Source organism: Misgurnus anguillicaudatus, chromosome 11 (assembly GCF_027580225.2).
Source record: "Misgurnus anguillicaudatus chromosome 11, ASM2758022v2, whole genome shotgun sequence".
NCBI classification, from domain to species: domain Eukaryota; kingdom Metazoa; phylum Chordata; class Actinopteri; order Cypriniformes; family Cobitidae; genus Misgurnus; species Misgurnus anguillicaudatus.
The window spans coordinates 18,653,696-18,675,103 of NC_073347.2; the positions used below are offsets into that span (position 1 = coordinate 18,653,696).

The following is a 21,408-nucleotide window of genomic DNA, read 5'->3' on the forward strand; positions in this document are numbered from 1 at the left end:
ATGTAACTTGTTTACAGAACTCCATTGCAGTTTATTTTTTAATTCAAGGTTTATTTTTCTCAGTGCCACTAAAATAACCAACATGATTTTTAGCGATACAAAAAACGAACACAGGTTAAGTTTTGTACATCACTTTCTGGACCCTTAAAGACAGAAATTGTATAAGTGGGATAAAAGTTATGATAATATCAGTGCCAGACTAAGGTGCTTTATCAAATACTACCAGCACAGATGAAGTACAAGCTTGAATAAATCAGACAACAATTTTAGAAAGGTTCTTAATAAATCTCATTAAAAATAAATAAAATAGATCTAAGAAATAAAACCATAACATGGTAAAAGACATTAACTTCAGTGTAAAGTTCAATACAATAAAGCAAAAATAAAGTTTATATCTAAATACATTTGTATACATTGGTACAAGAAATCTGGACTTTGCATTAAAAGAGATATTATTTTAGCGAGGACTATTCAGAATGTGTTAACTCATTATTTTTGTTCTGCAAAATTCCTACAACCTGAATTATATGTTTATTTTGCCTCTAGCCCACGCCAACTGTTCATATATATATAATCATAAAACAGAATGCACCGTAACAATTCATAAACGTGTTTTGTTGAAAAAATGAGACCGTAATTGTTGATTTGACACAATTTTTGCTGTTTTGTAAATATACCTGTATATATTTCAATGTGCTTTACACTGTAAAAAATTATTTGTTAATTTTTTACGCATTGTGTGTGTCATGCCATTTGACGCGTTGTTTCATGCCAAAACAAATGAAAGGGACAACACAAGCCGTGTCAAAAACAGCGATGGGAGCAACGCGCCACAAAGCAATTCTGTTGCTGTAATTCCACTACTTTTAGCGGTAATGAGTGTGGTCCCTAAACTAACACACCTTCTGTGTTGTTATTCATTGTGCCGCCCACCACGGTCCTGCCACGTTAAATCAGAAATGTCTTGTCTGCAAGTGTTCATTTTTCACAAAATAGAGTAATGTGAGTGGCAAACTCATTTACATTTCAGTAATTGTATTTTAAAAAAATACTTTGTTACATGCTCATTACCGCTAAAAGTAGTGGAATTGCAGTGGCGAAGTTGCTTTGTGGCGCGTTGCTCCCATCACTGTTTTTGGCACGGCTTGTGTTGTCCCTTTCATTTGTTTTGGCATGAAGTGGCGCCTTAAATGGCATGACACACACAATGTGTAAAAAATTAACACATCATTTTTTACAGTGTACTATTAACAGAACCTGGCCCTTTTCTGTATATTAAAAATAACTCCTAACTTGTAATTCGAAGGTTTTCTGTTCTAAACAGTCCAATGTTGTTGGTGCATCATGGGAAAGCTTCATACTCTGTATAATATTTGTCTGTGTAATAATTTTTAAAATATATATATATAATTTTAGTACACAAAGCTGTTTCTGTGTCTATTTGTGTTAGTTTTCTTTTTCTTTTTTTGGCTGATTTGTACTATTAACTACAAAAAGTAAAAAGAATTACTTCAAGTGGTAACACCTAAACACTTTTTCTTTCAATTTAAATTTCCACAAAGTATTTTTCACTTAAACATGTAAGTTCTTGAAAACTTGACTGCTTATGTAACCTATAGGGAACCTGCTTTTGTTTGTATAATACTGACTTTTCTTTTAGTTTCAGTAAAGCAAGGCCAAATCAGCAGTGCAGTCTCACAAGAATGTGTCACCAGTTCTTACAAACAACCTGTTTTTAGCCTCTCACATCCTGAAAGAAAAATCTGGTGGTTTTAATTTTTTGGTGTCTTTAACAGTTTTTTTGCACCCTAGCATGTCTTCAGGTGGTCTGTAGCATTAGTAGACCAGCAAAAGTGTTGTCTTGTGGGTTGCTGCGCTCTATATTTCCCTGCACCAGTTCCAGACGAAGCTCCTCTCCTTGTTCCAACTGCAGGATACAGACGCGTGTGGCAGGTGCACCCAGCTTCCTCTGGGTTTGGCGCAAGGAGGCAGCAACATCTCCACCCCTTTTTAACTGAGCCAAGGAAGGGCCCGGTCCAAAGTCCAGTGTCACCACAAAGAGGTAGACACCCGAGGTAGGAGCACGAAACGTGCCTGTTTTGGGTGAGTATATTTGTCCGTGATTTAGATCCACATGTTCAAAAAGAACGGTGCCAGATCCATTAGCACCATTTGGGCTGCTGGCCAGAAACATGAACGGAGTGTCGGGAAGTTGATGAAGCACTGTTTGAAATCAAATGAAAATATGAATTTGAGGAAGAACAGAAGGGGATGACAGTGCAGTTACAATTACCTGTCACTGGGGGTGCTCTTGTCATACATATGTATTTTATTTTAGCAAAAGCACAAGTACTGGAAGCTGAAAAAAATTTTTTTGTTGAAAACTATAACTTATTATTATTAATTATTACTTTACTATTAATAAATAGCGTTACTATTACTACTTATATTTTTTGCATTATTTCTTTTAAGAAAATGTAAAGGTTTTTAACTGTAAACATATGCATGTGCAATAAATATAAACTAAATACTTAAATAATTATAATGTGTAGTATATATTTTAGTAATAGATGCAAAACATTATATAATCACCATAAATTGTTTTGTGATGTACACCTTCAAATTAATATAACTTGCGGAAGTGTCTGGAGGTGAAAATATAATTTTTATAGCAGTTTTCATTTATTTGTAATAAACATAAATGCAATATAGTTTTATTTTTAATACATAAAATTATCACAAATAAGGTTTGTGTTGGTTTGCTGTGAGGTTTGCTGTCAAAAATGAATAAATTACAGTTTCTGCATTATTATTACTTCTAAAAGGTTTTGAAATATGAAAACTACTTAGACCTTTCCAACAATATATAGTTTGTCGTAATAGATTAACATATACATTAAAAATATTGAAGTAAACTTAGGTGTCCCGCTTACGGGACAGCGCCAGTAAAAAGGGTTTAAGAAAACTGTGACAAAAATAACTAAGGGATTTTAAAGAAATTCAGAAAGAAAATCATAAATTCTTACCTCCTGATTCCAGTGATGCATCCCTCCTGCGGCGTAAACCAGCCCGAACTCCTCTTTTCGGTCTCTTTGTTTTCTTTTTTTGCTGCTTTGCTTCATATTTCTTCATTAGGGCTGATAATCTATCCAAATCGATAGAAGCCTCTGAGGCAACAAGTCCTTCTTTGTTACTAAAAATGCTTTCAAAAACTTCAAGATGAACCTTAAGGTTTTTACGCAAGGTAGCCACCTCTTCCTCCAGTCTGACCTCCATACCAGTAGATGTAGCAGTTTTAGTGCAGTTGCAGCAGGAAGGACAGCGGTGATTCTCAAGATGTCGGATGCGAGCCCCTAGTTCTTTTACGGTTTCCTCTAAAATCCCAAAATCACTGTCAGAGTAATCTGTCTGTTCTTCAGATAGATCGAATCTTTGATCCCCATGTCTCACTTTGGAGTCCCAGTCTGCGAGCACTGAGGGTTCATCTGCTGGAGTCACCTGAGGGGCAGCCGAGTTCAAAAGTGATTCCAAGGTAACGCTGTGTGCATTGATCATCTCCTGCATGTCCTTGATGCTTTCCCTTAATGTCGGTATAGAGCATTGCTTTTTCTCCTGATCAGACCATTCCATAAACACCGGCACCTCTTCTCCAAGCAAGACTTCCAGTATGTCCGAGTGACGAATGGCGTCCTGCAGCAATGTGTTGAAAGTGCTTGCTAGCTGCTGTATCTTCTCATCCTTATCTCTGTCCTGTTCCTGGAGTGCTTCGATGTCCTGCTGGCCGCCCAGGAGGGAGACCTGAAGCTGGGTTATATTGTGCTGTAACATCCTACTCTTCTCCTGTTCGAACGCCAATGACTTCTGCACATTGAGAAGTCCTAGTTTTAAATCTTCCACAGATGATACCCAGGCATTTTCCAGATTGTCCAACCTTTCCTCTGAGTCACCAAGCCGGGCCAGCCTGTTCTCATTCGCTATCTCCATCACATCAGCTACGGCTTTTTGCAGTTGTGCCACAGATGTTCCCAGATCCAAACAGTTGCAGTCCCCAGCGCTTATGTTCTTGTAGTGCCGTGTGAAGAGATAGTCAACATCTACCTCCATTTCCTGCAGAGCATCTTGGACAACGCTGATATTGTTGCTAAGCTCTTTCATTTGGTCAAGCACTGTTACTTTGGCAGCATCCACCTCCAAACCAGTCTCCATATACCTAATCTGATAGTCTCTGCCGGTTTGGGCTATTGTCTCTTCCAGAAGCCTCCATCCATTTTGGAGGTCTTTGATGTTGTTTGTGTCTTGTTCTTGGCCTTCAGTCAAGGCACTGAGTCTTACTGTGTTACTGATAACTTTGTTGTCCAGACGGGTGATGGCTTCCCAGACGGCTGGGCTCTCGTGAGGCTGACTTTGTGTAGTCGTCTTTTCAGGCCAGACCCTTTGAAGTTCCTCATCCAGCCGTTCTTGCTCCTGCCGGATTTCAGACATTGATGAGTTCAGGGCGTGTAGATTCACCTGTAGATAGATAGACACATTTGATTTTATTTACTACAAAATTTTTTGTATATAAAAAAGAATCACTTTGATTGAAGGAATAACAATTCTGACCTGTAACATCTTGTGGGTACGCTTGATTTTGAGGTCCATTTCGGTCTTGAAATTGGTCAGGTTGTAGACCAAAGTGCTGTGTTGTGCATGGAGTTTCTCTGCTACCTCATTGCGGTGGTTGTGAAAGTGAGCTTTCACCTCCTCCAGCTTTTGTAAGCTCTCACTCAACTCCATCTCAACGGTCTCCCGTTGATTGTACGCCTCACCATCAAACTCCATTGGTTCATTGACCCTCCCCTGTCCTTGACTGTGGTCCTTGAGTCGAGCCATGTCCTGCTGCAAGCCTCTCACCTCCTGAAAGAGGTGCTCCATGGTTAGATTGAAATTATCCAAGACAGGTTGCAGCTGAGCCAACACGGCTTCTTTCAGGATTGGCAGAAGTCCATGGTGAAGGTAAGGTGCATCAGGATGGCCGAGGCCTTCATTTACAGCATAAGGATCTGCAACAAAGATGAAGAGTATAAAGAGACTTGTCGGAGCCTATGGTGTAGTGGGCAGCGCTCAGAAGTCTGGTGCTTTTCTGAGTTCGATTCCCGGCTCGTGGTCATTTGCAGATCCCATACCCTCTCTCTCTCCTCCCTATACTTTCCTGTACTCTCCTCTCTCACTGTTTAAATAAAGGCAAAATGGCCAAAAAAAAACTTTAAAAAAAAATTCTGAAATCAATTTTAACAGTTCAACTGTTTTATGAATTTTTCAGATTTTTTTTATTCATTTTTTTTATGAAAAAGGACACATTTGAACATTCCACTGACAAAATATTGAATATTGAGAGATTTTTATTTAACTTCCTAAGACCCAACTTTGTTTTGTCTTTTTTCAGATTTCTTCCAGCTATTTTTTGGGGTTAGGAAGAACCAATAAATATAATAACCAAACATTTTTCTTTTAACAAGAAGCTGTGTTATTGTCCACATTTGTGTAAAACAGGTTCCAGTTCCACAGAATTAAAGGCGGAGTCCACGATGTTTGAAAGCCAATGTTGATTTTTGAAATCACCTAAACAAACACGCCCTTACCCCAATAGAATCTGGACCTTCTGTTGATAGACCCGCCCCACACATACGCAACCCGGCAAGGATGTCGGTTAGTAGACACGCTCCTTACTGCTGATTGGCTATAAGTGTGTTTTGGTAGTCGGCCCGTCTCCTTTTCCAAAGCGTTTTTCAAACATCATGGACTCCGCCTTTAAGTATTATGATGCAAACAACAAAAAATGTGACATCCAGGTCTTAGGAGGTTAATTACTATAACTTTTTTTGCATTTAAACAATTTTAAGTCATTTTAACTTAAAAAATAAAGTTGAAAAATAAAAAATAATACAATTAAAGTTTAAATTAACGTAAAAAGTTAAGTTTAAATATTTTATAATTTTTGTAAGTTACAGCAAATGATCACTAGTCAAGATAAAAATTGTAAGTTTAAATAACTTCCAAGTTAATTATACTTAAAGAAATATATCTTATATATATTTGCACTTAAATTTTTAATTCTCTAGCAAAAGTTTTTATTCAAAGTAGTTTAAAAAAAAATGATTTTCTCAGTCCCAGCAGCAGAAATTGATTTGTGGATGATAACAGACTCATTGCCAAAAAACACATTTAATACTTTTGTCATTCTTGGATTGTACTCTTCCCCATGGTGCTGTTTTTCCTGTTTGACTTGCTTTACTACTCATAAAGAAACACAGCAGTATCATGATGTTAGAAAGATTTATATATTTATTTCTAGTTCAGGCCAGGTCATTCATGTGACCTTTGACCTTTGTAGCTGACCCATCAGCTGTCTTGTGTTTCACATGCATTACATTGAAAAAAAGGTGTGTGTGTGTGTGTGTGTGTGTGTGTGTGTGTGTGTGCGTGTGTGCGTGTGTGTGTGCGCGTGTACCTGGTAATGATCACGTTGTGGGGACCAATTGTCCCCACAAAGATAGGAATTCCAGTATTTTTGTGACCTTGTGGGGACATTTTGATGTCCCCATGAGGAAACAAGCTTATAAATCAAACAAAATGATGTTTCTTGAAAATGTGAAGTATTAAAGGGTTTCTGTGATGGTTGGGATTAGGGACTGGGGTAGGTAAGGGGAATAGAATATACAGTTTGTATGCTATAAAATGCATTACGTCTATGGAATGTGTGCGTGTGTGGTGCGTGTGTTGTACTTCTTCTATGTTTAGGGACTGAATAAAATAGGTCTGTAGAAGTGTGCATATATATTTTGTGAAGTGTGCATATATAGCTGTGAAATGCCCTGCTGTTGACATCAAGGTCATGGTTGCTTAAACTATTTTTATTCACATGCTGTTAACATCCTGTCTGAAAAAGCTTCAGAATTTATGGTTGTGCTGTTTCTTCATGTTGTAAAGCGTAGTAAATCTGCCTGTGCCAGACTAAAGTTTCGTTACGAGATTGAATCATTAAAGTTTGATTTTATTTTCATTTCAAACTTTGACGTGACCTTATTCAGTCAATATTGAAGATATCAAGGTTAAATTTTAACATAATGTTCTCTCTATTACGTGCAGTAGGATGGTTTGTGTAGAAAACAGTAAATCAAAAAAAATGAATTCAGCCGGGTTTTCACAGGCAGGGGCACATATGATTCATTACCATTTTACCTAACTTTTTAAAGTTTAGCTACATTTTATCCAGGCACAAATCTTTTCTCTTAAACAGCACCTATTGTCCGATTCACGTTTTTAAATTTCCTTTGGTGTGTAAGTGTGTATTAGTACATGTAAACGATATGCAAAAGGTACAAACCCCAAAGTAAAGTAAGTCTCCAACGTAAATCTCTTTTCTTGGACTACAACAAACACACGGATTGTAGGAAACAGTTTGCTTCCTGGGATTGGTGATGTAGTAAAGACCGATATTATCATAATTCCTCCCGCTTCATACTCACAGCCTGTAAGTTAACTCCTGTTAGCAACTGATTTTTTTAACATGGTAAGGAGCGTCACATTTCCGGCTGACATCAGAGGTATTCAGGCCAATCACAACGTACAGATTAGCTGGCCAATCAGGGACACACATCTTTTCAAATCCGTGCGTTACAGAAAGAGAGTGAAATCTGGAGCTACAAAAATTTACGGTATGTGTAAAATAATGTTTTTTTAAACCATAAACCACGCGGACACATTGTATTATACCAAATACACAAAATCATGTTGTTTTTAGCAATGAAATAGCTGCACTTTAAGATTTCTCACAGCTTTCCGTTTTCTTTTGTCTTGTTTTTCAGAAAAATCTATGAAAGAATAAACTTTTAAGAGGGATAGTAAAGATTTTAAGGTTACTTATCAATATAATAAATGTGTCTTATTACACAACTTGTTTAAATGCTTTAATCTGATTGGCTGATCGTGACATTTGCAGGTTTGTTTTTCCCAGATAACAACCGCTCAATACTAATAACACAACCTGGATGCTGCAAATCATTTTGACAGGTTCGGTTTAATATTACACAAAAATTATATAAATTTAAATATGTATTTTAATATCATATATGACATTATATTTACAAATAAATAAACCAAATAGTGTGTTTGTGACATTTAACTGTATTGTCTTATCTCAAAACTGAAAATAAAATGGGTTTCCTTTCCGAAGGATCTGCATTCGTTAAAAAAAGCAAATAAAATATTTCAAATCAATATTTAGTGTTCCTTATCTTACTTATTAGGTAAAAACCAGGATAATGTACAGGCAACCGGTTGTCATTATAAAATAACCCCCTTTAGTTAAACCCAGTCGTCGGGGGGTATTTCTGCAATAACGACAGGCTGCCTATAGATTATCCCTTCCATAGTACACTGCAGACAATATACTGTGTGTGCCTGCTTTCAATCCATATCTCATTCCTATTGTACATTACATCACATTCAATGTACAGAGGGATTTTTTCCCAGAGAAAGAGAGGATATCCTGAGTGGAAAACTGTAATAAGAGGCAGTGTACGAGGAATGGAGGTTTTCCACCAGTCTCCAGCTTTATTTAACACTCTGTAGATCCGGCATCCTTTGGCTAGAAGGATGTGAGGGAGACCGGCTCTGGACGAGACTGAATAATACAGCCTATTTATCTGATAATACACATGACAGCCAAAGGAAATGACTCTGGTAAGCAAGTGTCTGGTATGAAAAGTCAAATACAGAATAGCATGCAGAAATGTTTCTTAATGTTGTATCAAATGACTTTATCACAAATGGTTTGCACATGTCTGCAGGTATATTGCACAAAAAAGTATGTGTATTTGACTTACCTCTCCTCTCAAAGTCCCGACTGTGGTGTTCATGGTCAGCATGAGAGCTGTGGTCAGTGTCGTCGCTGGACTCCCCCACACTTTGATTCTCCACATCTGGTTGTTGAGCTTCATACAACGGACCGCCAAACATTTGGGAGTCATTTTGCTCCCTGTTTTGCTTCTCTATCTGCTGAGTCAGTTCATGTCCTTAGGAGAGACAACAAACCATGCTGCGCTGAAAAGACTTTCAGGTTTACTACAGAAAAAAGTGATCCGTTTAACAGCACAACAATTGATCCAGTAAGCCATACAATTTAAAACATCTAAGTTTCAAATCCAAGACAGAGCTTTTAATGGAATAATCTTTTCCTTGAAAAACAAACATGCATATCACAAAAAAATTCAAAGATTGCTAAAGGGCATTCCCATATTATATGGTTTGAAAGATTTTAAAGTTGTTGATAGCAATTTCAGTCTTGATAGATAAATAAAAATGCTGGGTTGTTTTAACTCATTATTGGGTCACATATGGAAATCTCTTTCTTTCTGATATCAAATTGGCTAGGCTTTAGTGTTGGCTGAAAAGACAGACCTTTTAAATGTTGCTGGCATGGCAGCTACTGTTTTGAGATATCTTTATTGGTCATTCTGACATCAGATATATATCGTTGTATAGTGTGTGAATGTTTTTTGGCATTTGAATCTCAGGAAGTCCATTAGAGGTGTGGTTTGAATCAAAGCGGAGTAATAAGCAGCATGGGAATTTCAGGTTTGTACATTGCCTTTGTTTGTGTCCCAATAACCAGCTCAAATTATTATTTTTAGAGCCGCTGTTTTCACCGCCTGTTATTATTTTAGTTTGCTTCGATGAATATGTGTATTTGCACAAGGGCACTACTGTTTTGTCCATGCTCGGACTGAAGATTGGTCACACAAGTTCACACCATGTGTGGGCTCGCCTCAAGTCTTAAGAATACTCGTACACCCTTTTCCTCGTACGTCCCATGTGGGCAGTAGCATGTCGGCCAATATTTGCGAAAACACACTTTGTCATTTCCTTTGTTTCAGAAAGGGATTGCAGAAGGTCAGGCCTGTGAGTTAGGTCAGCCTGACAGATGATTTAACTACTTCTGGTTTGTGTAAAGATTTTATAGGTTTGTAAAGGTTTTATGTCACATACCTTCGATAATAGCTTCATGTCCTCCTGGATGTGTACTGCTTGTTATGGTGGAGTCTTTGGAGTCAGAAACATGACCGTCTGGGAGAGACACACAGCAGAAGGAATACAACAAGGAAAATGTTATCTTATAATTTCATGATCTTTCCCAGAGATAAGCATCATTCACAGTATTCACAACCACTTTAAAGTAAATCAGGCCTGTTTATGTTACTTAAAGCTGCCCTTAAATTTTAAATAATGGTACATTATTATAGCAATAAAAAGTTGATTCAAATGAAATCCAGTGTTAAAACATTAAGCACATTAATACCTGTCTCCTCACAGTTCGTCCCAGCATGTCCAGGACAGCATCGCCATTGCAGTGCAGTATAGATTTTCTGCATTTGTCTGTAGACTGGCCGAGTAGAGAGCTTGTACCTGCATACAAATACACGAAAGAGAGAAGTTTTCTCAGCCTATATGGAGCCTAAAATATTTTTTGTGTGTCTAGGGACAGAAACATAAACTCAACCGATGGTTGGAGTTTACGGAGAGTTTATTTGTTTGTCCAAAACCTAATGAAGATGGGGGAGTGTTGATATATTTTTATAAATGTGGTTGTGGTGGTTGTAGGTGTTCCCACTGTGTTAACAGCACAAAAGGTTGAAGGTTTGATGAATTACACACATACTGTAGTACTACTACTAACAATAATGCATTTTATTTGTAAAGCGCTTTTCTTAAAGCCAAAACTCATACAGTAAAATAAACAAAACCAACAAGGGCAACAAAACAAATAAGAAAATACAGCCTTTAACAAATATGTCTTAACTAACTTTTTGAGGTGTCCCAAAGTTTGTGCATTACTGATAGTAGGAGGAAGAGCTTTTAATAGCTTGGGGCATTATATGAAAAGGCTCTTTCCCCCATGGACTTGAGTTTACATGAAGGCTGTTGTAATAAGAGAGAATTAGCAGAACGAAGTAAACGTGATTGGGTATATGGGCTAATGAGGTCACAAAGATACTCTGGTGCAGTCCCATTTAGTGCCTTGTGTAATGTAAGAATTTTAAAATCAATTCTCGCATTTATGGGAAGCCAGTGTAACTGTGAGAGCACCTGTATAATGTGTTCACGAGGAGAGGTATGAGTAAGTACACGGGCAGCAGAATTTTGAATATACTTTAGCCTACTCTGTGATTTGACTGGAAAGCCATGAAAAAAGCATTACGGTAGTCTAGCCTAGTTGTAATGAAGGCGTGTATGAGCCATTCTGTGTCAGCAAAAGAAAGAAAAGGTCTGAGTCGTGTAACATTTCTCAAGTGATAAAAAGCGGTTTTCGAGATTTGTTTTATATGTGCTTCAAATCTCAACTGCGAATCGAAAATTACACCAAGATTGCGTACCTGTGAAGTGGGAGTTACCACGATCAAACTAATCTGCTCGGCCTTACGAATAGCCGAGTTTCTTGATGATCTGTCCAAGTGGAAGCATGTAAATGTTAAATAAAATTGGGCCCAACACTGAACCCTGAGGAACTCCCTGTCGAACAGACACGGTATCAGATTTTTAATTACCCAAGCTTACAAACTGGGTCAGATTTTTTAAATAAGACAGAAACCAACTGAGTACTACTCCAGAAAGACCCAGCCAATATTTTTTACTGATAAAAAAGTGTATCTTGAATGCACTGTAAGTCTCAGTAATGCCATTAAATAATGCAACTGGATCAGAAATGAAACATTATAGCTGTGTCCCAATTTCAAGGCTGGATCCTTTGAAGTCGTGTCCTTCAAAGGCGATGACTCATTCTTTAAAGGTCGCAGCCTCCGAAGTCCATAAAGAGAATTGAAATGAGATGGTCTACGGGGGCTGCATAGTTCCGTTAACCTGCTCTACGCGATTTATTATAATAACTATGGAACTAGAAAAAATTATTTTATTTTAGAAAATATGACACAATGTAGACTAGACTAACCAACAGAAAATGCAATTAACCAACCTTAGAAATATACAAAAGTCAAATGCAAAATACACACCTTTATATTACAAAGGTTTTAAATGATTATTTTAAAATATTCAGCCATTACAGATGCGCAATGAATTCGGGATAGCCTAGGCCAGGGTTCCCAAAATCATACACTTGAGGGCCAGAGCACTATAGAGTTTAGGTCCAAACCTAATCAAACTTCCCCACCTGTGATTTTCTAGTGATCATGAAGACCTTGATTAGCTTGCTCAGGTGTGTTTGATCAGGGTTGGAGCTAAACTCTGCAGTGCATTTTAAGCATCCTTCAAATTGGGATGGCCTTACTGAACTTAATTCGCGCTGCTGTTAAGCAATCGGTCCTTCAAATTGGAAGACAGCTTATAGCTTTAATTTATGATGTATTCATTTAACTCACATGACTATCTGGCAGTCCGGAGTGCCATTAGGACAGGGACTCTGGGACTGGATAGTGTACTTCTCCGTTCCACAGGAAACTGCCACACTATAAGCACGCTTTTGGACAAACACACACCAATTCCTGGAAGAGAGAAAGACATGTCAGCCAAACAACCTAGTATGTGTAGTCTAGAGTTAAGATAACTAACAACTGTGCAGTTAGGTCAAGACTAGAAGTTCATTGTACTAATGCACTAATAGTTATTTTTGTGTACTTGTGAGACTGAAGGAAATAAAGGATATTTACTAATCAATGATGCCTGAAGGGCCTGTAATGTATTTTTTGGAGTGTATCCAGGTTTCTCTATTAGTTTGATGATAAATCGGTGACCGGATATTTTCATGGCGTTCCTGGAATAAAAGTAATATTCTGATTAAATTTTAACACACAAATTAAGGCAGGCAGTGTAAAGATTTTTTTATGTGTTAATTCAGTTTTAGGCATATGGTAAAAAGCTTTATTTTGTATTTCTTTTACGTGCGCTTTACTTCATACTGCCTTTATTTATGTGCAATTTTTCCAATAATTGGTAATGCTAAGCATTTGCATTTCTGCCAGCACATTGTTCACCATATCACCTTCTTTTGGCATATGTGTTGCTTCCTTTAATACCAAGAACCGAAGAATAGATGTCTTAGTGCCAAGAGTAATAATTCACTGATAATGGTGTTGACAGTCTGAATGGCAGTGAAGCAGATGGCTTACAATGCCACTGTTCCCTTCTGACCAATACAAACTCAAATGGCCTATCACTGCATCAATACGAAAATCTCAATATCCCACTGGGAAAGTCAACTGAAAGTGAAGGGTCATTGCTTACAGCAGAGGTCAGATAAGGTATAGAAAGGTTGGTTACATGTCTGTGGCCAGGAAAGACTTAGATTTCATTGATACCAGCTGTGAGGTCATGGCAGAATTAATGATAATGACATGCAGTTCATTTTACATCAGCAGAGCTGAAATGGGACATAATGCACCATTGTTTCTGATTATTAGATGACAACACTGACCAGAGATCAGATTAGGCATATGGGCACATTTGAGAAGTGGATTTTTGAGGAATTAGCAATTAGTTGTTTTGATGTATGATTCATAGTTCATGAGTAAAACAGGTCGAAACCTTTCGCTTTCACACTCCTGCCAAATCCTTCAGATCCACTGCCGAGTCGTTTTGTTTTGCGTGTAATTGTTCAGTATTTGGCCAAGGGTTAATGCATTCTGTATGGCCGTGAGAATGAGATATTCATTACACGTCTCTTCATTAATCAAACTTGAATGCGGGCCAGATTAGGTCAACCGTCCTGGTGTTTGAGTTGTGTTCTTATGTTTTTGTTCTTATGCAAGGTCCCTTTACTGTTATATGGGGGTCCAAGACCCCTTTAACCCCCCTTTTGATGTATAAATACATGTTGAGTTTTGGATTGAGTTTTGTTTTTATTAAAACACGGCAGATCCATTTGGCTGATTAAAGTTACACATTATATAGGCAAAACTAAAACAAAAAGCATTTCAGCATGATTGGTCCTTGATTTGCAGATAAGCAAGTAACGTTAATAGCCCTATTTAGGAAAGACTACTTTTATCTACACAGAAGGTATAAGCTGGTTTTCCATGGTTTTTGAATAGACTCAGGAATCAAATTGATGAATTGTATATGGTACACAGTTCCTCTTACACAACAGTTTTAATCCAGCACAAATCTTCTGTTCAAATTGAAATAAACAGAGCAACAAAACACAAACCTGGCACATTTTTGGTAAACAAACACTTTCACAAGGAAAGTCATCCGAGTGGTCATTACAGGCCAACAACAACATTTCTTGCGCAACACAGTAAGACTCCAAGCAGTGGATACAAACCAAACATGGCAAAAAGCAAAGAATTTAAAAAGGGTTCATCCTTAAAGATTCGAAGTAGCCTCTTATGGAACGGCTGAAATTCCACAAGGGGGCGTATTTGTTCCGCAGACATTGCACAATAAACGTGACATCCGAATATATTCATTATAAATCGTGAATGAAAAGTCCGTTAGTGAACTAATTGTATACACTATTTATATCGTAATTCGGTCAGAAACGTCAAGATTGTGAGATGAACAAATCGTTTTGGATTAAAAGGCTTGGATATTCCATTTCCTTGGACTTTTGGGGATTTATGAACAATTTGTTTTGGACAATTTCACCGAAGCGGATAAAGGGAAGATTTTGAAGATAAGTAAATATCCTATTATGCTTTGTGTGTGCGCTTAATGGAATCCCGAAAGTCTAAGCTTTCCAACGATGTGCCGCATGACTGTATATTTTGAAGATTTCATGCTTCAAAGTTACAATGACGTAATGCACCCTTACATGCAAGGGAGGGGGTGTACCGTGTACGGCACAGTGTTCCTTATCAGGTTAAAAAAAGAATGAGTAAATTATGACTGTATTTTCCTTTTGAGGTGAACTATTCCTTTAAATGGATGAACTTGTTGCCTGGATGTTTCTGTTGATGCAGGATTAATAGGATATGAAGTTAAAGCGATTAAAGATCTCAAGATGAGTTACTTTATAAAGCACGTGAATCATAGTTTAAAAGCTTGGGATTAAAGGCTTAAAGGATGTTGTACAGCAGTCTTCCTACAGTACTTGCCTTCTTCTCTAGCACACATTATCTTCTCTTATCATCCCTTATAGCACAACAGCCCCAATCAGCAGATTTTTTTTCAGGCCTGACTCAAACTTCCTATATGTTACTTCCTTCCATCTTCTATGGATTGACATCTTAGTTAGCACAATGGTCCTGCTCCTGTTCTCTTCAGATTAGCTTGTTCCTGCCCTGGCTCCTTGCAGGAAGGAAATAGCTGATGTTCTCTCTTTCTCGCAAGCTTCCCTCATCCTGGGATCCTCACTCATGGAAGATACCCACAGATACACACTAACATGACCTCTAACCTTATGTGTCATAGTTTCCGCTGCTCTAATGTCATTTTCCAGAGATTATCAAGAGTATGTGAAACTATAGATGCAGACTTCGGTGTAGTAGATTTAAATATGGTAAAAATTTTAAATGGAGCTAAGGGCACATTTTATTGAAATCATTCATATTAGATGAAACACTGTATAAACAAACATACAAGGGGCGAGGGATGTAAAATAGTTTAACTTTGTTTTCAATTTCTAGGTTTTGTGTGGGATTTAAGATAATATTTTATGAGCTATAAAGAAACATGTACAGTATAAAAATCTTGGTTAAAAATCAAAGAGCTTTGGAAAAAAAACTGACCCTCATACTAATGCCTAGAGACCGATAAGGAAGGCTAAATATTCGCTTTGAATTTAGTTTTTCTTTGATTCCTCTAAAGTCTTCTTGTTGTCTCTTTTGTTGAACAGCTGCAATAGATAAAACTCTCCCCATCCATGTCATGTGGTTGGTTTTAGTCCAAGATATAAAGCTATTGTAAAGCTAGCGCATTGGTGAGTTTACCTCAAAAGCAAAACGTTTTGGGCATAAAGAAGTCCCAAGGGAGTTACAGGACGTGTCTTGATTATTTGGCAATTGCGAGATTTAATTTCACAAGTACAGAGTATTTGTATTCCTGTTTGATTTGTTGTGATAATCTGACAGCTGTTTTTGCTCAAAAAGCTTGACTTTTCCCTCAAGTGCCTTTTAAATTTAAAACATTTCAATCGAATTTATTCGATTTTTCTGAATGGTACAAAAAAGGTATATTTGTTAAGTTATTATTATATTTACTAATATATTTACCAATCCTAAAATGTGAAACTATGCCCTTTCTGTCAGTTTCATTGCTCTCCAGTGTTCTGCACCTGGGCATCAAACTCATTCCTCCTTTTATCCTCCAAGCTTTTCATAGTTGCTCATGTGTGCCAAGACATCTCATAAGCAAAAAAGACCCCTGCCTACAGGTCCACCTGTAGTGTTGATGTATTTCATCTTCTGGACCTCCTGCAGCAGGTTCTCAAAGATCTTTCGGTCTCATTGCACAGCCACAACTTAAGTATCTTCTAATATAAACCTTGCACATCCATGCTAGTCTTAATCACACACAGTCTTCTTTAATCACAATGACTCCGGTTTAAATAATAAATCTACAAAGTAAACCTTTTGTTAAGGATAAACGTCTATGGAGTTAGCAAAGACTCAAGTCTGCTGCTGAAAGATGTGGAGAGTAATGTATGTGTACAATATTTGGGTTGAGGTTATGAAGTGAACAAAAGATAAACAATGTTGATATCAAAAGTGTTAGCATCAATCAGTTTGTGTGTGTTTATGGGTTAAGAGAAAACATATGGACACTCTTGACACTATGAGAAACTGTGTGGTCAAATGTACAGACTCCCTTGAGTAACATGGGCACTTCCAAATGTTTGGCGAAAACACTTGACTTAGTAGAGTGTGTTTAGTTTTACATCAACTAAACATTGATTTCATCCAAGTTGGAGAAGATAAGGAACTGATGGTGGTGGAGGTGATGGAGAGGAAATCTGCTTAATATTGCTTGACAAGCTGCTACTCCGCTTCAACATGGGTGGCTCCCCAACACAAATAATGAGGTCCAGCGCAATGTAAACCAAGTTTGTTTTTATGACATGCATGTAAGTCTGATTATGGCAGCATGTTTGTATTACCCTGTTGGACAAGTCTTTCAACAGTTCCATTATCCTAAAATTTTAGGAAATAACTTTGTAGCTAAGTCATAATTGCATGTTTGAATGTAGCAAGGATGATGAATTAAGACAAGACACATTCTATAGGGAGTCAGATTAGAGAAGAAACAGTGACACTTACCCGGTGCGTTGAAAAGATCCATGGCTCACAGTTTCAGTTGTTGGATCCACGCCCACAGATGGATGCTGCCCATGGTGTCCATGACCCACAGGATGGTGGATAGCTCCATAGACATCTGGGCTCTTCCCATTTAATCCTTCTCCATGATGAGGTGCCCCAAATCCTGCCAGTGGGACTTCATGCCTCAATCCTGCATCATCCAATGTGTCCCTCAAGTCTTCTTCCTCCACCTCTGGGTCTCTGGCTCTGACCTCACAGCGAGCTGCAAGAAGCAACCCCTGGAGAAGCACTGCCAACCTAAGCATTGTCACGTCTACGTGCCCTTGAAGCGCTACAAAGTACAAGGCCAACACTGAAGAACAAGTTGTTTTAAGGCTCTGTTGTGGCGTATGAAAACTCTCCGCCCCCCACCTCGAAAATTATCCTCTTTCCCTCCTCTTGTCAGTCCACTCCCCTCCGTTCCACATGTTCCCCCACCTCTCACTTCCCCTTTACCCTCCCTCTCTTTAATGGTTTCAAAGACCTCCAACAATCCTCGGAAATGAAGCCCCCACCCACCTCCAGCGCACTGCCCCATGGAAAGGTCGCCAAGCTTGGCCTGAAACAATGAGGTTGTCAGTTCACAGGCTCATAAGCTCATGAGGTGCTGGACACACTGTCTGAGAACAAGCATGCATGTGTGCCATGCAGGTCAATGAGGAAGCGGTTTATTTCTCTTGGCTGGTCACTTGAAATTTTTACATACTTGTAAACTTGTTTTACACACATCTCATTGCTCTTGTCTCTACTGAGTAGCTCAGAAGTTTTTAAAGTGAATGTGGGAGTTTAAAAAAGTATATAACAGCTGGATTTAAAGCATGCTCTGTTTAGGATGTTATTCTGCTTTCTACATGTTTATCTTGTTCTTGCTCTGATTCAATTACAAACAGATTAGGAGATATAAATGTGTAGGTGGACCTTTGGTGACACCAGTATGTGAAAAAATGTTGACTGATGACTTGTACTGTTTGCTCAGAAGATGAGTCAGTGTTGTAGTTGAAACACTATAGTTCCCTGCAAAAACAGAATTGGAAACAGATGTTGTAGTGGTTTATAAAAAAAGTGATCAGCTCCAGATTTGACCTCAGCTCATATTGGAAAACGTTCCTCGGTTGGCTGTGATGCTCTAACAACCTGTTAACAAAAAGGAAAAAGTCTTTGTTGGCAGGACAGTACCTCAAAGTCAACAGTAGATGGCAGCATAACAACACAAGACTGTATACACAGCTTTCTAAAGAAATAGCTCACCCAAGAATGAAAAATATCTTATTATTTACATCCCCAGATGTATATGACTTTACTCCATCATCATTAAACTAATTTATTGACTCCAGTGGCTTAATAAATGTCAATAGCTAAATCAATAGCTAAAAACTCTTACTTTAATGGTGGATGTATATGTGCACCTTGCTGGCTTAAAGGGCCCCTAACCTAGGTGTTTTTTTAGCAATATTAAAAGTAGTGTGTCTGTAAAGTTTCAGCTTAAAATACACCACAGATCTTTCATTATACGATGTTGAACATGGCCATTTGTGGCTGCAATGAAAAACGTGCTGTTTTTGTGTGTGTTTCTTTAAATGCAAAGAAAGCTTCTGGTCCCCTCCCCGTATGCAAAGTAGGAGGCAGAGTGCTTAAACATGTGCTTTGGACTACATCAAAACATGTGTCTCTGGCAGAAGATTAAACTATACGCTCATAAGGCGGAGTCTGTGAGCGGTTACAGTTGGGGTATAATCATTGTGACATCACATTTATAGGGGATCCCCAACAGCCTGTTTTGTGTGACTGTTGCGGTTTAAAGGAGATTACAAAAATAAGAAGAGATATATTTGTATAATAAGAGGATGTTTCACACACTGGCGACACATTTACTAATAGAAACACATTTATCATAATTTATGATGAATAAATGTTATGAATAAATGTAATTATATTCTATATAAAGACCAAATACCATCCTGCAGATGTGTGATCTCACTATAACTATTTCAACTTTCAAACTGCTTCTGATTTAGGGCTAACAATGATCAAGTGAATGCTTTATAGCACAAGCCAGACTGCAGATTGAATAAGCTCCAAATATCTGTCAATATATAATATATATGGTACTGGTTAGCATATTGCTGTGCTGGTGCTGTTGCATAAAGAATGATGGCAAAGAGCTAACTTATCAAAAATTCACTTTCAGAAATCCCAGTAGAGTCACTTTATCTCTACTGTCTGTGCGTAAAATGTTTCTTGAAAAAATTATTTGTTAAACAGCTAAAAAAGACACAACTAACATACAGTACTGTGCAAACTTAGGCTAACATGTCACCATTAGATTTGTTGTTTTTATAGTGGTATGGTGACCATATATTGTAGTCTTTTTATTAGAATATGAGCAGAAAATACAGGAAATTTTGCAGTCTTAAAAACTGAAAAAAGCTTTTAATTTTTTGTATTTAGTGTCCCCTTACACTTGAACAATAGGAACCTGAAGGCTGAATGAAACCCCACTATCTTCTAATCTAATTACTTCAGTTTCCTCAAAACAGTTCAAGATGTGTTTAGTGCCAGAGGTCACACAAAATACTGACTTTTGCCAGAAGAGTCATTTTGTCCTGAAAATGCTAAGTTTTTTTCATCTTGTTTAAATAGATCCTGTATTTTCTGTTTGTATATTAATAAATAGAGTGAAAAATTAAATAAGATGGTCATTGAAACCTAGCTAAAACAACAAAGATGGCGTTGGCTTAAGACTTTTACACAGTAGTGTAGGCCAAGTTGTCATAAAATTTGATCATTTGATCTTGGAGGAATTTGGTGATAAATGTTGTTAAGTCATAACTGATTAACAATCCATTCATTTCAGTCAAACAGAAATGCTGATGATGACCTAAAAGACCTGAACCAGGATAGCTGCATCTGTACAGTTGCCAATGCCAATAACATACACAGGTATTTCAACAAGACTTGTGATTGTCTCTAACCCTTTAGCATCATTGTGCAAATTGCTTCTCTACCTTTTAGTAGCCAATCAGGAAGCCTTTAATAGCCAACATGTATTTTGTATTATAATGAGAATAACCTCTGGCCAATTTTTAGTTTTTTCCCCAATGTGCATGAAGAAACTCTCTTAGATAATGTCTTCTTACTGAAGTTCTCAACTTTTAACAAATTCTTTAGACGAACATTCAATGGAAAATAAAGCATGTTACCAGGCAACAGAGACTTTTGCAATTGTTTTTAGTCACTAACATGCCGTATTTAGGTCATTGTGTCTTTTAAAAGCATATAAATTACATTAAATATAACTATTAATTATGATCTATTAATTATTCTTACTGTATATCAAAGCATGGCCTTTCATGTGGCTTATTGTTGCTTTAATGTACTATGGTAATAAGTGTTTGCCATGCTCATATTATATAAACCATATGCTACATTTATGGTATTAAGATACTTCAAATAACACCATGTTGTTTCCATATAAAACAATTTTACTTTGAACATATGACTATGTTACCATAAAGAGATTAATGTTATTGTTTCAAAGGGCTTGTCATCACCCCTTCTCCTCAGTGACAGCAGAGATGTGGTATGTGGTATATAATGACAGAAGGGATTTTACCCTGAATCTCAAAGCAGTTCAAGTACATGACTGTCTTGAGTCTTGGCACATCAGGGTCAGTTGCTTTATCACACTCTTACAATAGGCTTAACAGCAGTCAGCTGATCAATGTCCTCACCACACGTGCCATGCATGCTAAAGTCGAGCACACATAAAAAGGCTTGCACCTGGCGAAAAGCGCAGTGTTACGTCTAGGACAAATGACAGGTATCGCACGGCGGACAGACGTCACCCGTGTGAACACTGATTGAAAATAATTTTTGAATTTAATAAAAGTTAGCATCCACATATTTTCACCAGAGTTGTAGCTTACCACCATCCAAATTCGCACATCCTCTGTGAAGCCTAATTTGTAAAAATTGCTGCTGTTCTAGACGCGACTTTTTTCGTCTACAGTTAAGTTTGAAGTCATCAAACAACGTTGTTTATTCAAGAGCAAATTCAAGACTGTCAGCATTTGCCACAGAATTGTTTACAAATACAACACATGGCCACGTCACCCGCCAGTTT

General features: G+C 37.6%; 1 protein-coding gene across 1 annotated transcript; it reads right to left on the reverse strand.

The window, feature by feature from the left end:
- Positions 1–1,217: 1,217 nt before the first annotated feature.
- Positions 1,218–18,098, reverse strand: mmrn2a (multimerin 2a). Its single transcript, XM_055169662.2, has 8 exons — positions 17,247–18,098; positions 12,414–12,536; positions 10,340–10,446; positions 10,030–10,107; positions 8,868–9,056; positions 4,603–5,042; positions 3,027–4,509; positions 1,218–2,223 (listed from the first exon to the last, which is right to left on the reverse strand). The coding sequence occupies exons 1-8, from the start codon at positions 17,549–17,551 to the stop codon at positions 1,820–1,822; spliced, it is 3,129 nt and encodes a 1,042-aa protein (XP_055025637.2). The 5' UTR covers positions 17,552–18,098; the 3' UTR covers positions 1,218–1,819.
- Positions 18,099–21,408: the final 3,310 nt, after the last annotated feature.

Bases quoted from the DNA above. Each gene is read 5' to 3' on its own strand.
- mmrn2a (XM_055169662.2), bottom strand. From the start codon at position 17,551: ATGCTTAGGTTGGCAGTGCTTCTCCAGGGGTTGCTTCTTGCAGCTCGC. The intron at 10,447-12,413 runs GTGAGTTAAATG...ATTTGTATGCAG, and splicing joins CCGGACTGCCAGATAGTCAT to GTACAAGCTCTCTACTCGGC. The intron at 4,510-4,602 runs GTCAGAATTGTT...ATCTATCTACAG, and splicing joins GTACCCACAAGATGTTACAG to GTGAATCTACACGCCCTGAA.